This window comes from Toxotes jaculatrix, chromosome 2, assembly GCF_017976425.1.
Source record: "Toxotes jaculatrix isolate fToxJac2 chromosome 2, fToxJac2.pri, whole genome shotgun sequence".
NCBI classification, from domain to species: domain Eukaryota; kingdom Metazoa; phylum Chordata; class Actinopteri; family Toxotidae; genus Toxotes; species Toxotes jaculatrix.
Window position 1 is genome coordinate 12957926 of NC_054395.1, and position 19538 is coordinate 12977463.

Sequence of the window (19538 nt, forward strand, 5' to 3'; positions counted from 1 at the left end):
AAATATGGCTGGGATGATTAGTCACTACATCAGCGCGGCCTGGTGACTGCTTTATACAAAAAGTAATGAAGTTATCCTTCATTTCTCTACTCGGATGTGACGCTGCAGCTTGGCGCTCTTGTTTCCGCCTGCCCGTGAGGATGCTGAGCTGGTGATGCTGAGGCTGTGGGTACCACTTTAAAGAGGCGGATGCAGACCACGCCCTTCCTCGACTGGCCTATAGAGGGCGCTGTGACGACCAAAGCAGGCCGATCATCAGCAGCTTTACCTCACTGCCCTTCCAGCAGCATCTCACCTTCAACCGGCCGGACTCACATCCACCGCCGCATCCGAAAAACATAAGAAAAAAAAAAACACGCAAGAGAGGAAGACAAATCAACCGACAGAGGAAATCGAGCTACATCAGAGTCGGTTTTTTTAATGATGTAGGGCATCGTTTTGCGGTTTGACATCTAATCTAATTTAGCCTGTCCGCCTCGTTGCGACTCGGAGACACCGTCCAGCTGCGCATAAATAAATCGCAACCTCTCTCGGCCTCGTCAGGATAAAACCGTGCAACCTCTCCAACCACCACAGAGTCCTCTCGACGGAGAAGGTCGAAGTCTCTGCGCATCTCTCGTCGTTTTATTTTGACGGTGAGATCAGGCCCCTATCCGCGTCTGATCGCCTCCAGCCTCAGCAGCATCTTCCCTACCAGCAGAAAGCAGCATCCTTCCTCCTCCTTGAATCTGCGCAATGGCCGATGTCCCAGCGGAGTGCAACATAAAAGTGCTGTGTCGCTTTCGCCCTCTCAACCAGTCGGAGATTTTACGCGGGGACCAGTTTCTCCCCAAATTCCAAGGAGACGACACTGTCGTCGTCGGGGTGAGTAAAAAAAAAAAAGGGAGACGCTTTGTTGTGCACACACAGGCCCCTTCATCAATAAATCATCAGCTGCTGGACCCATCTGTTTGGGTTGTGGATTGTGCAGGAAAGCACGATAATCGGTGCAGCATTGGGAAATACCGCACGTCTCAACCCCTGAAATCTGTAATTTAACTTAACGTGACAAAGCAAAAATACACGTTATGTTGTTAAAATGCGCAGGCTGGCCTTTTTTGCATGAGCTGACTGGGATCTGCACTGTATAGCATGAATGATACATAACCCTCCCTAATAAGATTACACATAATACTGTGAAATAGATCAAGAACATCAGATATTTGGAACTGTGAGTTGTTTTTTTCCCCTATAGGCCTGTATCAGTCAGTCATGGCCCTATTTTAGTCATCCTGATTCACAGCACACTGTAAGACAACCTTCATAGGTACATTAAAGGTTGGATTAGACTTGTAAAGTGTTTTCAAGGCTCACATTGACTCACTCTGGGTGTTTAAGTTAATCAGCCTTTTTCTTATTAACCTCCTTAATGAAGGAGACAAACCTGCAGCACATGCAAGCTTTCTATTCTCGTCTACTCTGTTGTTGGTGTATTACTCAGCAGATGCTGGTGGGACACACAGGTGAAGTCTGGTGACAGTCTTTGTGGTTGATGTTGAATTCTGGAGGGGCTGGGGAGCTGGATGGACCCAAATCTGATGATGCTGCATGTTCCCTTCAAACTGAGGATTAGTTTAAGTTTTTTTTTTTTTTTTTAAAGCTGATGCATTTCTATGCACAGAGTGCATAATTCAGCATCTTTGAATTCTAAATGTGTAATAGCTAGAGAGCATTTATCCAAAGCTACTGGAATGAATGCTACGTTTCACTCAGGGAACTTGAATTAGTCAAAACTAGAAAAAAGACATTTATATCACAATAATGAAAACTGCTAAACATTTCCATCTAATTATATTATAAAAACATTATTTTCTTTTAAAAACTTTAATTTATCAAAAGATATAGATCTGCAGGTGTGGGCTTATTTTCAGTGTTAGTTTCTGATGCATTCAGTTTTTTTGTTTTTGTTTTTTGACAGTTGCCATTTTTCTTGATTTCCATCTGCCTTTTTCAATATACTTGAAAAAGATTTCCAGAAAAATCTTGGAACAAGGTGACTTTCATTGGCAATGGACTAAAATAATCACCGTGCTTATTTTTGTCCCCTGTTGTGTGGTGTTAGTGTTTCAGTTATAGACAAAAAGGTGTGATAAATAGATATTTTGGTGCAAAGATCTAACTGAGAATAGTGACTTGGCCATTGCTACTTGGTTCTCTTGGTTCCATTTGAAATTCAGAGAACTGAAACTGAATTGATTCAATCCCTGGTAGCCAAAGTACCTTCAGTGTAAATGAGGTCAAATAAAATGCTACAGGCTTGTAGATCAGTTTCATTAAATTATGATCTGCACGTCAGCCTGTAAGAAATGAGAACAGCTATACATGTAAACTCAACTCAGGTCTGAAGAAGATTAAAGGCAGCATACAAATAGAGTACATGATAACTACATAGAGGGGTAAAAGGCGAGGAATAGTTAGCTTTAAATGGAGGAATAATGTTGAAGCTTCCTCCTGCAATAATGGAAAACATCTCAACCTGACCTTCCTCTCTCCTCTCAGCATGACGTTGGACAGTGGAGTCAGAAACTGATCTCTCTAATTGCCCTCAGAGAGGATCAATAATCATCCAGCGAGCTCATACATCTCTGACTGACCTGCTGTCTCTTTTCACTGTCTCCATCTGTCTGTCTGTTTCTCTGTCTCAGTTTTTCCTCAGTCTTGTTTCTTTCTCTCTGCCTTTTGTCTCTGTCTCTCCTTTGCTCATCCATTTTCATGTCTCTTTCTGTAACTCCTCCACCCCACCCCACCCCACACCCCCATCCTGGGACTGAGCGTCTCTCTCTCTGTTAAATCACTCTGTCATGGGGGCGGGTCTGCAGATGAGTCAATTTGTTAATGACATTTAATACGGCTCATGTTCTGGCAGCTCGCATTGTTGTGTTGCATTGTGGCCTCTGTATCAGATGGGACGGTGACATTCAGGGGTTTAATGGCCCGATTTCTGCAGCGAGGATTGTCAGGGCTGAGTCACTTGTCAGTGCGTCACACAGTAGTTGTTTGGATTTTAGGAGGAGCTGAGTTGTTTTGCAGACAAATTTTGAAATAAACAAAATACATTACTGTGGATTTAGCCTCCATCCTACAGTATGATGAGATCTGGTCCAAAATAAAATGCCAAGCTGCTCTAAAATGTGTCATCAAGACATCAATGCAAAAATCAAAAGGACATTATGACTATTGGACAATTGTTTACTTGAAAGTCCACACTCAAAGATAGTGTAATGTGCACTGGATGGTACATTTGAGCATGCTGTCATTTTAAAGCAAGTAACATTCTGGGAAAAACTCCTATGTCCAGTAAATACAAAGCTGTAACCAGGAGATGGTTAGCTTAGCTTAGCTCAGAGACTGGAAAGGGGGGAAAGCCTATGTCTAAAGGTTAAAAAGGCTTGATATCACTGCATCACTGGGATATAACATGTTGAAGTTAGCTTCAGAGGCTAGCATTAAAATATATATATATTGTTTTCCTCAGTAAAAACATATATCATGAGTCTTGGTTCACTCTCAAAGCCTCATGGGTGTTTTAATTGTTAAATATTAACAAAATAATTGTACAGATTTTAAAATATAGTACAGAAATGAGTATTAGTTTATCTTCATCCCCACTAAGAAAACCTGCTCAATTACAGAGTTACAGATGTTACAGAAGGAAAAAAGAGAATTTTTTTTTAACCACCTTGATCCGTTATCAGAAGTTGCCAGGTCCTGGATGAAATACGGCTCTGACTAGCTGGGAGAAAAAGCACTGCAGAACTGGCTTCCTCACTCTCTGCTGATATCATCTTCTTTTGTTGTGTACTTACTGCCAGGGAGATGAAAGCAGCGTTGAGCGAGCCATCAATAAAAATGGTATCAACTCTAAGGCATTTTGAGCACATCTGTATGTCCAGACTGATGTGTCATATTATGTGAAAACACAACATATCAACACATTCTTATATTTTCACCTGAGATGAGTTACATGCTCTTCTACAGCTCTTTGGCTTAATTGTTGACAAGTTTTGAACAGCATACCTTATGTCAGTTTGTGTTTGTCATTATCAAAACCATTTAAACTTGTTTTGAGCTTAAACATCCCAAAAGACATTCTGAAAGCGTGCTATCATCGCGAGACATTTCTCAAACCTTAAAGACAGATTGTTTTTTTATGTTTTCACACAACAGTAGCAATAGCAATATATTCTGTTGGATAGTAACATAAATGTGTTTTTCTAAGAGCAATGACATTTAAAGGTTTAAAAATAACCTGTTTCAGATGAGTGTATATCTTATTGGTATTTTTATGTTCAGGCATGTGAGGATGAGTCAGTCAGTTTCAAGCTTCAGGCGCCTCAGTCAGTCTCTGACCACCTCTCAGGGTGACATCATTTCCCAAAGCTGATACAGATGGGTAGCACTTGGAAAAGAAATTAAAGAATAAAGATACACACACACATAATAGCTAAAAACACAAGGTACTTGAAAACTGAAAATGTGATCTGAATTTGACAATAAGCAGTTATATTCTCTCATATGTCCTTTTGTCAACTGTTTGTTGTTGTTCATGGTCTTCACAGGGGAGGTCCTATGTCTTTGACCGAGTGTTTCCAACTAACACCACCCAGGAGCAAGTGTACAACACCTGTGCCAAGCAGATTGTCAAAGGTACGGACAAATAGCTGCACTCAAAATACTTAAAGTTGTTTAAAAATGCATGTGCTGTGGACTCATTTGTTCTTCATTTTTGACTCATAGATGTGCTGTGTGGCTACAATGGCACTATCTTCGCATATGGACAGACCTCCTCCGGGAAGACTCATACCATGGAGGTGCAGTGTTCAGAGCAAGAGATTTTTTTAAATGGACCTTAATTTTATCCACTCAGATTTGGAAATCTGTGTACTGCAAACATTTAACTAAAAGAAACTGCAGAAAGTGTTTGTACAACCACTGTGAAGTTTTTCTTATGTTTCCGTTGTTATTTTTTGTCCTGTTTATCAAGGGGGGTTTTTGGTTCTTGAAAACAGTTCTTGAAAACTACTGGAGAGTGACCGAGGAGCTCTTCTTCCAACACTGTTTTTTTTTGTTGTTGTTGATTCTCTTTGGTTAGATATTTGTGGTTAAAATAGAATTTTCTCTTTTTTCTCCCAAACCGTTTAATTTCATGAAACTTAATTTAACCAACATTTGATGTGAAGCTATTGCCATTTTAGCATGAACTCCCCATTCACTTCTGTATGCTTTTATCTGTGACATCCTGCTGCAGGGCAAGCTCCATGACCCTCACCAGATGGGTATAATTCCACGCATCGCTGAGGACATTTTCAACCATATATTTGCTATGGATGAAAACCTTGAGTTCCACATCAAGGTATTGGATGAGTTAATGTCTTATGTTGTGTTAGATTTCTAATGTGTTGTTTGGACATGGTCATTTTAAAATCCTTTTTTTGTGCTCCAATGTGTTCTCTTATCTGCAGATATGTACTTTTGTTTCAGACCAGTAAAATAGTAATTTAACTTGCATCTTGCTACTAAAATGTTTAATGCTGTAAAACAATTAAATCTCATTTTAATTTGGTTTCATAATTTTCCTCTCATCACCAACAGGTTTCCTACTTTGAAATCTACATGGACAAAATCCGTGATCTGCTGGATGGTTAGTGCTGCTGAACTCTTCATGAATCAAACAGTGTTTTGATTTTCCAGACTGTGATATACAATGAACTTAATGTAGCACCTTCTCTTTTGGTACTTCATTCTGAAATACTTGTACAAGGCACTCACCATTTTAATTTTTCTCTATTTTTTAGTGACAAAGACCAACCTGTCTGTTCATGAGGATAAGAATAGGGTGCCATACGTCAAGGTTTGTCAAAGTAGTGTTTTTTATGTGTTGTCTTTTTAGGTGAAAATCTGTCTTTGGACTGCATCAGATCCTTGATATTAATTATGTCTCATATTCTGTCTCAGGGATGTACAGAACGTTTTGTCTCCAGCCCTGACGAGGTTATGGATGTGATCGACGAGGGCAAAGCTAACCGTCATGTCGCTGTGACCAGTGAGTCTTTGTCTATTGATAATGCGTCACATGATATAAATCAACACATGAATACTACAATTGTAGACAAAAATCTGATGTGTTATAAAAGAAAGAACCCAAGAGGTTGTTTACAGTGAAACCTTTCAGTCCTCCTCTCTTCTTGAGAATGAAAGTAAGTTTTCTCGCAGCTCTGCTTCCACATCAGAGCACGAAATCCAGTGTTGGTTTCTCGACGGTGCCAGCAGTAGCTCTCACAGCTCGTTACTCTTGCGTGAACTGACAGCTGAGTTCATGTAGCCTGTTATTGTGTCTTGTTATGTAATCTTCGTGTTACACTGTGCTATAATTTACATGCTTTATTCATTCTCATGAAAGCAAATAAGATCTTGTCAGATGGAGTTCACTGTAATGTAATTGGCAGCGATGGACAGTTATTGTAGTTCTTTATTTATTCAGGGAAAACCAATTCACAGCAAGGCACGCCGTCACAATGGTCCCCTGCAAATACAAAACCAAAACTAAAAGAAAATAATGTAACCAAAGGTATCGAAAGTGTAAAAATCAACAATCTTATACATACATATACAGTAGCACAGATACAAGACAGATGACTTATAAAATACAAAGAAGAACAGTAATAGTCTAACAGTAGACAGTAATATAAGTACAATGTGCAGTGATGAAACAGAAGTATTAAGAAAAAGAGGAGCATTTGTTGTATAAAACATTTCTTAACAGAGTCCAGAGTCCTAAAGCTTATTCCACCTATAAGGAGCATAATAGGTAAAAGCAGTTTTTCTGAATTTTGTACTCATATATGTTATTGTGGATTTGTAGAAAGTAAAGTATAACAATGTCTCTGCCTAGGTTAATTATTGCAATAATTCCAAGTAGCAGATATAAACAGCTTCTGTTCTCTGCTCATCTAAGAAGCTGTTTTCTGACAGAGCAGTATTCAGTAAACTGGCGACAATGTTTTTAGCTTTAATTGATGTTACAAAAATAAAAGCTCCCTGATCTGTAATTCCTGATCTGTGGTTTGGCCTCTGTGCTGCTGACTCACTCGTCTTTGGCCCAGTAATAATATCTGACTAATGGCTCCAATACTGCAGGTTCACAGGTCAGAGTGATGCTTTAGCTTCATTGTACAACACTTTATTACAGTGCAAAATAGCAGCTGATATAATATATGACCTAATCACCAGTTAATGCAGTTATTATGCTCAGTAAGAGCAATAAATTTACATTTTTTTGAAGATTATCGAAAAAGGATTACATGTTTTATTTATTTATTTAGAAATAATTGAAAGACTCATTTCCATTGTCAGTTCATTATTAAGATTTTTTAATTAAACATATTTCACTACTGTCAAAAAAGAGTTTGTGTTGCAGCGGAGTTATTTCAAAAGACTAAATTTACAATAATGAACCTCCTCTGAGAACTGTCTGAGCACCAAGGCAGTATATTAATTTATTATTTCTGTGGTGGAGTCTTGTGCTGACTCACAGCGCTGAATTCGTCAGCAGACTGAAGTGAAAGGAGTGGGTTCAGATGAGCTTTGGGACTCTGTGCTCAACAAAAACACCACTGACTGCCTCACTGTAATAAATCTAAAACTGCTCAGTCCTTTCTTCAGAGTTAATGTATTTTGTGCCCCAGTGCTCACTGTGCTGAATCGTCTTCACAACAGACTGTCTGTGACATTCTTCAAGAAATTAGTCGTTTCATTCAGGCCTCTTCTGAAAAATGATTGACTTGGACTTTTTCAGCCATTTCAAATCCCCTGTGTTGTAGGACTAGAGCTATGTGTTTTCTTATCCAAGAAGATGAATATGACTGACAGACAATGTGTTGCCTAAATTTGAGACACATTGATTGACTTGCAATATGTTACATTGCTAATGAATTAGGGGTAAAAACACGTACATGGTCATCTCATTGAAATCAAATGCTTAGTTAATGCAAACAAAGAAGAGTCAGTTCTTTGGAAGTTTCTGAACAAAAAGGAAATTAAGCAAATACATTTCCACCCATTAAACAGAAACCGGTACTAACCACTACTACTACTCACACCACAGAAACAGCAGAAATCAATATATCCAATCGTGAAGTTAGTTCAGCTACAGAGGAATCAATTACTATTTCCTGCTCTCAGTGCGAGTCCTAATCATCTTAAACTGCATCACTAGGGTTTATGTTCCTGACAATGATAATCTGATGCTCTCAGCATGCAGGTAATGAGCCAGTGAAATGAATCACGGGTCAGAGTGATGCTCACATTCAAAATAAAGTAGATTGAATACAGCATCTGTGTGGAAACATGAAAAATGAAAAATTAGTAAAAATTCAAAACACCTCTATAAAGGCTAATGACAACAAAAGTGTCATAGTTTTTCAATGCTGTTCAAAATGTGTTTATATCTGTAATACTTATAAACACGGGAGTAAACACAGGAGTGTGCCTCCAGTTAGGATGAGTTGACAAGTACAAAAAATACAAAATCTTATCTAGAAATCCAATTCTTCAAATATCGTACGATGAAGTCCTCTCAGAAGCTTTGTGTCTTATGTAAGGTGGATGAAGCTGAAACATAATAACAGATATTTTATATGTATTAACAGTTTGAGTTTGAATAAATGCTTTTCTTTGCACACATCAGCATTTACTCAGCTACAGAGTGTTTTTGCTTGTAGCGTCCTGTCTCGTGTGGTAAATTGTATGCTAAAAAAATGAAAGCTCAGATTGCTTGTCTGGTACAAACTGCTATAAAAGAACATGGGTGTTATAAATCATCCATCCACTGAGCTGATCTATGAGCAATCTCTTACCAGACAGGCCAATAAAATACTGTCTGACCCAACTCATACGGAGCTGCAGCATGTGTTCTGGCAGAAGCTGCAGAGTCCCCCGGTGCATGCTAAATTACTATAAATATTAATTTCTGCCTCTGTGATATGACTTTAAGTACACAGTGTCATTGTAATGGGGTTGTACAACAGCTATGCATATACTGTATGTATTATGAACTAGGGGATTGTGTGGACTACTGTTTTATCTCTTTAATGCAATTGTAGGAGAACTGATGGATGTGTTGCTTATTGATTGGACGCCAAGACAAATTTTTTAATTGGGACAAATTAAATAGGTCTTGTCTCTTTTTAAAAATGAATTTAAAAATCACCCACAATTACAGAACATCTTCTCTGTAGAGCAGAAATAATATAAAGCTTTTTAATGGTAATAATGTGACGATAATCAAATTCTACAACAATCCAGCCTTGAAAATCAACTGAACGTAAGCAGCAGTGGACCAGATTTGCTGAAAGCTGCGTTCCAGAGCAGCACTGTCTTCTTTGTTTCCTGTTAATGCTTGCTGACTCACTGTGCTGCAGAGCAGTGTGCTGATAGCAGACTAATGGCACGACACTGCAGACACTGAGGTGATACCCTCAGATATCATCTATAGAGAAACCTGAACTTTCTGTCTGTGAGGAGGTCCGATGGAGAGAGGCATTTAGATCAGGGCTGTGTTTAATCTGCACTCTGTGAAGTGCTGATGTCATTCTGCGGCAGTAATGGCTTGTCGAACAAAAAGACGCACATCTTTTCAAAAGCACAGATACAGCTCTTTAAATGCACACATAAATGACCTCAAATTAGTCTGCAAGACTTCTAAAGTTTTAAGAGTTCAGTCAAACGTCCTGCTTTATGTGACCCAACTGTTTCTGTCTTTGTGCAGACATGAACGAGCACAGCTCTCGCAGCCACAGCATCTTCCTGATCAACATCAAGCAGGAGCATGTGGAGACTGAGCAGAAGCTGTGTGGAAAACTCTACCTGGTGGATCTGGCTGGCAGTGAGAAGGTAAGAGACTCTCTGGGGTTAAAGACTGTTAAAAAATCGTCCCCCAGCCTTCAAATGAATGCTACATTTTATTTAGTTTGGTCTTCACCTGTGTTTCTGTCTCATTTCTTCAGCTGTGCATGGTTCATGCTTGACCTCACTTTCTTTGTCTTCGCCTTTATTCCAGGTCAGTAAGACCGGAGCCGCTGGAGCTGTTCTGGATGAGGCTAAAAACATCAACAAGTCTCTTTCAGCTCTGGGAAATGTCATCTCTGCCTTGGCTGAGGGCACGGTAAGCCATTTCCACGCAGCTTTACTCATTTTTTAAAGGCAGTAGAGTAAAAATTGATGCCATGTGCTTGTAACAGAATCACAGATACGTTTACAGCCAAGTAGATATCCAAAAGATTATACTGACTTGTCAGTATTGAGCCAATATGAGAGATATTTAAGGAGCTGATGTGGAGTAGGAGATATATTTCTATATTTTTAAGTTAAGTGAAAGAAATTCACTTTTGAAACATCTGTAGCTTGATTTACTAGTGGAATTGGGGATTTTTAGATAAACTGAGTTGAATTCCCATTGCCATTTCTACTGTCTCTCTGTCTCATTTCGAACATTCATGTACAGGAGCTCTGTCCCTCCTGTTGACTTGTTAATGAAATGCATCTTGCCCAGTACCCACACTCTTCTTTCTTTTCCGCCAACTCAACAGGTTTGGCTGTGAAATGCCAAAACTGTTCCTGCCAATTATAAGATTGGTTGGATGCGGCACAATCAATCTGCCACTTTTGAGAGCAGTTTTGGGGTTTGTAAGGATCCAAAATGGAGAAAACAGTGGGAATGGGAAAGTGCTAAATAAAATCTGCTGATGAATCTCTGCAGAAGCACAAAATCAGGAAACAAAAGAAACACCTCACACATTTCTTGATCTTTCCTCTCTCTCTTTTTTCTGTCCTCGTTTCCTCACTTCTCTCTTTCTGTAACTGTCCTTTCTTCTCTTCTCCCTTCTTTGTATAACCTCTTCCTCTCTTCTCCTCTCTCCCGCAGAAAACTCATGTGCCGTATCGTGACAGCAAAATGACCCGCATCCTGCAGGACTCTCTCGGTGGGAACTGTCGCACCACCATGTTCATCTGCTGCTCTCCCTCCAGCTACAACGATGCCGAGACCAAGTCGACTCTGATGTTTGGTCAACGGTAGATACATCTGTGGATACAGTCAATGAATCATTCTTTTTAGAATAAGACAAAAATATCGACACAGAGCAGAAAAACGAACAATGTTTATGGCTTTTTCACATGGTGCCACATTTTAATAGGGGGCTAAACTGTTTATATTTACCCCTCAAAGCAGGAAGGTGACCTAGTTTGGGCGTGGCCTACTAAAATCCAGACATAGAAGATGCTAACTGAGACTGTCCACTTCATTATATCACATTCAGTGATGACTAGGTCACCCATAACATTATGGGTTGAATTAATTAAATAAAAAAATATAAAATAAAAAAAATAAAAATTATGGAACTATTTTGGACATGACATAAAATCCAAACAGCAGATACAGATGCTAACTGACACTGTAATACAATATATGGCACTTATTATATATTTGTTTTGAGGAAATAAATCTCTTTTTAAGTCTGAAGGTTCATTAAAGGTCTCAAGACCAGATTATTACCTGATATTAAAAAAATCAGGCATCATGTTTGTGTCAGAGCCTCCTCTTCTTTTGTAGTTTTCTCTCATACTTCGTCTGGTGACCTTGGAACTACACCACCAACATAAAACTAACTTAAACACAAAGACTGATCATCAGTCCTTGTCTCTCTGTCTTTGTCTTCCTCCATTACAGTGCCAAGACCATCAGGAACACTGCCTCCATCAACCTGGAGCTGACGGCGGAGCAGTGGAAGAGGAAGTTCGAGAAGGAGAAGGAGAAGAACAAGACCCTGAAGGACACCATCCAGAAGCTGGAGACCGAGCTCAACCGCTGGAGAAATGGTGAGTTGCATTAAGCATTTTCTGACTTCCATGACTTTGTAAACAGAACTGCATTATACTCACATATTTGTCTCTATGTCCTGTTTGTCCCTTCATTCCTGCCCTCAGGAGAGAACGTGCCTGAGACTGAGAGGACTACTTCGGACATGGTGACCCGTTTCGAGTCTGTGGAGGAGCGCCCCATTTTGGATAACGACACCTCCTCCATTGTGGTCCGCATTTCCGAGGAGGAGCGTCAGAAGTACGAGGAGGAGATCCGCAAGCTGTACAAGCAGCTGGATGACAAGGTTCAAAGACGCAAACATGATCATTATCATTGATTAGGGACAACTCAGGTCTCAGTTTTCTAGATAAGCTCTGCTGTAATTCCACCTCTAATGATTGGTGTAAGTACAGATGTTATTTTTGTATTATAGTTCTTTTAAATCGTAGTTTTTTTAATCAAAGAAATACAACGATAGATAGAAATCTAATTATGGATTTATAAATAGAAAACTGTCATTGAGAAACAACCTCTGAATTTTTCTGGGCCACCGCTGTGCATACACAAATGCAAGCCTTTGAGTGTGGGTGGTTGTGAGGTTGGTATTTTTATATCATTTATACAGGATGATGAGATCAACCTGCAGTGCCAGTTGGTGGAGAAACTGAAGCAGCAGATGCTGGACCAGGATGAGGTGGGTACACATAAACCATAAACAAACTCACACTGTGTCGTGAGAAATCTATCAAACTGTCACTAAATAAAATTTACATACATTTCAAACTGAAGGTCTCTATCTGTTTCCTTCTTTCAACACAAACCACATTTCCCTCCTTCCAGCTTCTGGCCTCATCCCGTGGCGACGGGGACAAGGTCCAGGCTGAACTTGGCAGGCTGCAGGTGGAGAGCGACTGCGCCAAAGCTGAGGTGAAGGAGGTGCTGCAGGCTCTGGAGGAGCTGGCCATCAACTATGACCAGAAGAGCCAGGAGGTGGAGGAGAAAGGGCTGCAGAACCAGCTGCTGGCCGACCAGCTCGCCCAGAAAATGGTACATTTTAAGAGGAATGGTGTGAAAGTGAGACTGACAGAATTAGAGATGAAATCAGAGGCAGGAGGTGGAACAGAAGGATCTGCTCACTGCACATGGAGACAAGCACCAGCTGTAGCAGGGCAGTTTTCATGAGTGGAACATACTGCAGGAGTTAGATGGCAGTCAGGTACTGGAGAAAAACCATTAGAGCCTTATTTTATTTCATCCATAGATGGGGCTAAAAAGATGATTATTTTAAATCACCATAACTAAGGGGTCATGAGTCTGACTGATGAAATCTTGTGCAACTCATCCTAAAATGGTCAAGCTTCACTAATCCTCACTGACTCTCTCTCTTTCTTGTTTTCTCTGTAACAGGCCAGTCTGATGGAGCTGGAGGCAGAGCTGTCCCGTATGCAGGAAGTGAGCGGTCAGCAGAGGAAGCGTATCGCTGACGTGCTCAATGGTCTGATGAGGGATCTCAGCGAGTTCAGCACCATCGTGGGCAATGGGGAGATCAAGCTGGTGAGTTGAATCACAGTGTAGAAAGAGGTTTAAATTAGAGAACAACATTTACATATAGGTACATTATAAGACCCTTAACAGTGTGTTCTTAACGACTTACACATGACTGTGGAGAAACCCTTGAGGAGATGTCGATCTTGATTTTTCCTCCAATCTGCAGCCGGTGGAGATCAGCGGTGCGATCGAGGAGGAGTTCACTGTGGCTCGCCTCTACATCAGCAAGATCAAGTCAGAGGTGAAGAGCATGGTGAAGCGCTGCCGGCAGCTGGAGAACATGCAGCTGGAGTGCCACCGCAAGATGGAGGAGACTGGGAGGGAGCTCTCCTCCTGCCAGCTCCTCATTTCTCAGGTGATGGATCGGAGGAGAGGGATAGGAAGGGATGTGGCATTGTGAAATAAGATGCAGCGGTATAGCTTATAGATGGATAAGAAAAACTAGGCCAAATTGAGAAATATAAGGAAAAAATAAACAGAATATTGAACAGAAGAACTGGTGAAAGATGGTGAATGAATATTTGTGGTTGGTCATGGGAGGGTTTTTATGCAACCCCTGTGATTTAATGTGGGTGTTTGTGTTTGTGTTTGCGCAGCACGAAGCTAAGATCCGCTCTCTGACGGATTACATGCAGAGCATGGAGCAGAAGAAGAGGCTGTTGGAGGAGAGCCACGACTCCCTGAGCGAAGAGCTGGCCAAGCTGCAAGACCAGGGTAACATGCACATTTCAACATTTCAAAATAGTAACACAGTCACAGAAGTAATATGCAAGCAAAAGAAAAGAGGGGATAGCATACACCATTTGTATGTATTTCTGGGGGATTTTGCCTCAAGCTTTATTCAGGTTGTAACTCTGAATGCTCTCGTTCTCGTTTTCTTTTTGCAGATAACTCCCAGCTTGAGGAGAAGGATGGAGAGAAGGGTGAGACTGAGGATGGAAATGTGAAGGTAAGAGCCTTATCAGACCCTCATATTGTCTCCGTTAAACAGAGTAACTTCAAACAGACTTTGTGGCTTTTTATTTTATTTAAAAAATTTTAATTCAGAAGCACCGTTTAAGAGACGTCTTACATTCCCTCTCTTCATTTCCAGAAGGCTGTTCGTCAGCAGGGAGAGTCTCACCGCGGCCTCCATCACAAGCAGCTGGCCCGCCTGCGGGATGAGATCAATGAGAAGCAGAGGATCATTGATGAACTCACTGAGTCTGTCACCATCTTAATTTGTTCTTTCCATTTACTCAACAGATAATTTATTATTGTTAATCATTATATACTGTTAGAGTTAATGACATATTACAGATATCTTTTCAAAAGTTTACCTATTATCTGTGAAATCAACAAGTTTGCTGTATATTCATTTTAATCTAAACTCTTCCGTGTCTCTTTCTCCTCCTGAACATGTGTGTTGTTACTTCACACCTCCAGTCGTAACTCCAAGTTGGAGCTGGAGCTGGCTCAGGTTCGTGCTGACTTTGAACATCTGAAGAGTCAGGACAGCACCAAGAGCGAGCGCCTGGAGGAGCTCTCGTAAGTGTTGCGGAGGTCCAAGATCTCAGGACTAACTGGGAAGAGTCCAGTTTACCTCCTCTTAAAGTCCAGCACGGGGCTCTAAAGCATAAAACATTACAATATCCTGAAGTACACGCAAATATTGTCGTTTATAATTACAGTTTTGCTCTGCTTTCTGTCAGATTCCTGCACGAACGTCATGAGCAGACTAAACAGGACTTGAAGGGTCTGGAGGAGACTGTCGTGAGTAAAATACACACCTTTATCTATCTGCCTGTATCTCTTCTGAAACATCGCCCCCTGCTGTGTCTCACTCTCTGTCCTCATATCTTACAGTCTTGTCTTTCCTCAGTCTGCTCTCTTTTTGTTTTTATAATCTTGGTCTTGTTTCAAACCACAGTTGTCTTCCTAACCTCATCTCCACCTGTCTGTCCTCCAGGCCCGCGAACTCCAGACCCTCCACAACCTGCGCAAGCTGTTCGTTCAAGACCTCACGTCGCGGGTTAAAAAAGTAAGTAGCTGAAAGAGGACAAGAGAAGGCATTGGCTCAGGATTTTTTTTTTCTTTCATGTTAAGAGGGTTTTAAAGAATCTGTGACCTTAATACCTCCAGATCAACCTCTGTAGAATTAGTAACAACATCCTCCATAACGCTTATCCCCTTGACATTTTAATATCATGTATGTGACACAAGAAATACACATTTTATGTAGAAGAGTGGAATAAACATCCAAAGAAAAAGTCCCCCAAGGCGGAAAAAGGTCACTGTGCAACATATATTTTTGCCTTAAAGGGGGTTTTTGCCTTTTGTAGCCAAAAGTGTCCGCTGACCAAAATCTTGAGATGTTGTCCCCCATCACTGATCCGTTGAAAAGCTGAATAGGTCGGGTGAGAGGGATGTCGAAAGTTAAGATCAGAGGATTATTAATGTGAATCTCCAATAAGGTGAAAGGTTTTGTTCCACAATGAAGTGAGTCTGAAAGCCTGAAGTCTAAGCACTTCTTAAAGTAATCAGTGAGTCACTGAATACTTCGGTCAGCCCTTGTCAGGTTTAACAGTCTCTTTCTGCCAGTGGAGCAGTAGAAAACCTACCTTGCTTTCTGTTTTATTTTCTTATCTTTTTGCGCCGTCGTCTCCTCTGCAGAGTTCCGAAATGGAGCCTGATGATAGCGGGGGGTCTAAAACCCAGAAGCAGAAGATTTCCTTTCTTGAGAATAACCTGGACCAACTTACAAAGGTTCACAAACAGGTGAGAAAAACACAGAAAGGATGAGAGGAACTAACTTTTAACTAATAACTTATAACTATAACATCTTCTGCAGCTTGGACTGTTATCATATGCTTAACTTATACTAGAGTTGGAGACAGTGATATTCTGCTGTTTTCATTCCAAGAGGTAATAATTTGCCCACTACTTGCATAAAGAAACTTAACAAAAGATACTTACCATACTTCAAACAACGTAACTACAGTATGTTAAAGCCCACAATTTATTTGTGATATAGGTAATTTGTACAGTTCTTGGCACTACAGTAAATGCATTTTTCTAGTCAGATGTCCAGCATCTGGCTGGTAGAGAATTAGAAGTGATTCAACTGTGTTGCATCATACTATTGGAACCGAGTGGCTTTTGTGTATTTTAAACAATAATGCAACTTGACTGCAACTTCTTGATTCTCTTATCTCTTTCTCTCTCCCTCTGTCACTCACTCTCTCTTTTTCTCCAGCTGGTTCGTGACAATGCAGATCTGCGTTGTGAGCTTCCAAAGCTGGAGAAACGTCTTCGGTCTACTGCTGAGAGAGTTAAGGCCCTGGAGACTGCACTGAGGGACGCCAAGGAGGGCGCCATGATGGACCGCCGCCGCTATCAGCAGGAGGTCGACCGCATCAAGGATGCCATGAGGGCAAAGAATGCCATGCGGCGCCCCCATGCAGCACAGATTGGTACTGCACTGAAGTTTGATTTGATTGATGCTTTTGTTTGTCATTGTTGGGGGACGGGTATTTTCATAAGTAAAATGTCTGACATGCAACATACAGTTTTATTTTGTCATTACAGTTTAACCTTATCTTACATCACTTTATCATCCGACAGCAAAGCCAGTGAGACCAAAGCAGCTTCCAGTTTGCTCTCCCACAAACCCATTCTATGCTTACATCCGTGCCACTGAACACGGCAACGCCTACAGCAACGCTCTCTTCCAGAACAACATGACACAGCATAACTCCGCCAGCGTCAACTGCAACCCCAACTCTGTCCAAAGCAACACGTGAGTTTGAATCCTTTCTTCTGCCTTTTCCAGCCAGACATGACGTGGTTTTAAAGTCAGCTCTGTATACTTATCTACCTTTTGTTATATCAATTAATCAATTAATAGGATGTGACAAGTCATCTTCATTCATAACTTCATGTGCTCTGCTGGTGTTTGACTGTTTACTGTTTCCTCTCTGGTGTTTTACACAGAGTTTCCACAGCACTGGGCTACAGAGCAGGCAGATATAATGGAGACATATTGGAGTCCTACCCTCTCAACATTGACAACGGTAAGGAAAGTCATACACACATATACCTGTATGCACGCTAATGTTCACATGTGTATATGCACATGCACATGTACAACTATTTTACTATAAAATCAGTTTTTACTTGATCGTTATATTGAATATATGAGATAATTATTCTCGGGCTCAGAGTTCCTTGGTTTTACATCAGTGTGTACACTCTGTTAAATTATACTATCAATTATTATTTTCTAGTATTAATTATTTTATTCATTCATAATAGTTATTAGCATTACTGAAGTAGTATTATTATTGATAGAATTCATTAATCAATAAAATCAAATTGCTGTTTGTTTCCAACAGGTAACAGCATCAGTGAAACGAGAGACATCAATGACAACAGGTGAGGATGTCAGTAAACAGAAAGCTGTTTAAGCTGTTTCTGGTCACTTTGACTTTAACTAACTTAAGATTGTAGTTAACAGTTAACAGGTTTCCTGCTTTGAAAACATAAAAAAAAAGATTAATCATTAAACAGTAAATTTAGTTCTGTGAGAGTTATGTAAGGAGGAGTGAATTTCTGTTGGAGCCTTTGAAGTGAAGTGAAATGAAAATTCTTGTCTTGTTGCAATCAGTTGACTTGTCAGTTTAGCTCCTGTTCTTCATGGGACTGATATTAAATGCAGCATCCAGCAGGAGTTAGATATATGGTCGATAAAAATTATGTAGTCGGTTGTTTACTGAGTCTTGTGTTTGTTTGTCTTCTACATTAACAGGAGTGATGTTCACTGTGGGAGCGAGGTGGATGATTCAAATAGGCACTACATCATTCAGCAAGAGACGGCTGCAAGCTAATTCCATGGTAACTAAGTACACAGTCATACAAACACACTCTCATGTACACACACACACACACACACACACACACACTATTGATTCTTCCATGGACAGTTTGACATCTGACATTGCCCAACAGAAACCTTGAACACTAAAGAAGACAAGAACAAAATCACATTTTCATTTTTACAGTTTCCATGTTAGCTTGTTGTTTTCTAAATTAGATTTTTTGGAATGTTTTGGAAAGCTGAGAGTTGAGTGAAAATGATTTTGCTGTGATGGTTTACCTACAATATGTTATACAGGTTTTCAGTCCATGCAAAATCATTTTCATAAAAACTGATATGGCTTCATAAATAGGAGAAAATCAGTTCAAAACTTAATTGTACTTAATTGAAAAAACACACTTAATTAAAAGAAGCAAAAGGAAAGAGTAACAGTCACCCTCTGAAAATCTTGTCTGTGGTGACCTCCAGTAGTTTAACTTCTCACCTGGCTCTGCTGATGCTCAGGTGAACTCCAGGACCCTGTGATATCACTGCTGGGTGTGTAACAGATACAACAAAGCACATTTCTGCTGGCATCAAACCACACCCATCACTGATGCTGGATGTGGTCAGAGGTGAAACTTTCAACCAGAGAGGGCAGCAAAACACTGCTTTTTAATCTGTTGTTACACTTTGATCCATCAGTAATCACACATCCAATATGAACTCAAGCACATATCTGTGTTCCTCCAAACAATGACTTCCTTTCATTGTCTCTCTCCAGATGATGACCAAGTACTGTACCCGTCCAAGGACCCTCTCCTCCCATCTGCATGCAGCCTGTCTCCCCTGTCCCTCCACTGCATCACTGATGAAGGTGACAATGAAGATCTGTAGCCCTGTAGTCTTCTAACTAGATGAAGCCCCCCTGCCTCCTCGTTCATATGGTGACCACTCTCATCCTCAGGTTTGGTGTCCAGTCCCTTCCAGTTCAGACAGTGCAAGAAATAAATTAAATAAAAAAAACATTTTTTTTATTAGTATAGAAAATCCTCCACTAATGACTGCAATTTGTCAAAAGAAATCACTGATGCTGATAACATCCGGAGGTGTTTGAACTGAAGTGGGGTTGACTTCATCCCTGATTACTTAGTACACATTTTGTAAATAATATAGTGCTGTATACTCCAGTAGAGGTTTTCGACCAGCAGCTGTTTGTGTGAATGCACAGCCTCCACTGTCCCCCTGCGCACATCTTCT

At 40.4% G+C, this 19538-nt stretch overlaps 1 protein-coding gene across 1 annotated transcript; it reads left to right on the top strand.

Moving 5' to 3' along the window:
• The first annotated feature begins 735 nt into the window (after nt 1-735).
• On the top strand, nt 736-19158 carry kif5aa (kinesin family member 5A, a). The gene is made up of 29 exons (XM_041052955.1): nt 736-864; nt 4599-4686; nt 4777-4850; nt 5288-5392; nt 5632-5680; nt 5835-5890; nt 5995-6082; nt 9806-9930; nt 10097-10201; nt 10961-11109; nt 11765-11913; nt 12022-12200; nt 12522-12590; nt 12737-12943; nt 13304-13450; nt 13611-13799; nt 14041-14158; nt 14332-14393; nt 14538-14647; nt 14870-14971; nt 15136-15196; nt 15393-15464; nt 16097-16201; nt 16680-16896; nt 17048-17222; nt 17417-17496; nt 17818-17857; nt 18231-18316; nt 19063-19158. The coding sequence occupies exons 1-28, from the start codon at nt 736-738 to the stop codon at nt 18307-18309; spliced, it is 3129 nt and encodes a 1042-aa protein (XP_040908889.1). The 3' UTR covers nt 18310-18316; nt 19063-19158.
• The last annotated feature ends 380 nt before the right edge of the window (nt 19159-19538 follow it).

What these genes read in the sequence shown, in the direction of transcription:
- kif5aa (XM_041052955.1), top strand. Translation starts at nt 736, where the DNA reads ATGGCCGATGTCCCAGCGGAGTGCAACATAAAAGTGCTGTGTCGCTTT. An exon ending in AATCCGTGATCTGCTGGATG is followed by an intron (nt 5,681 to 5,834) that starts GTTAGTGCTGCT and finishes TCTATTTTTTAG; the next exon opens with TGACAAAGACCAACCTGTCT. An exon ending in CTGCCTTGGCTGAGGGCACG is followed by an intron (nt 10,202 to 10,960) that starts GTAAGCCATTTC and finishes TCTCTCCCGCAG; the next exon opens with AAAACTCATGTGCCGTATCG.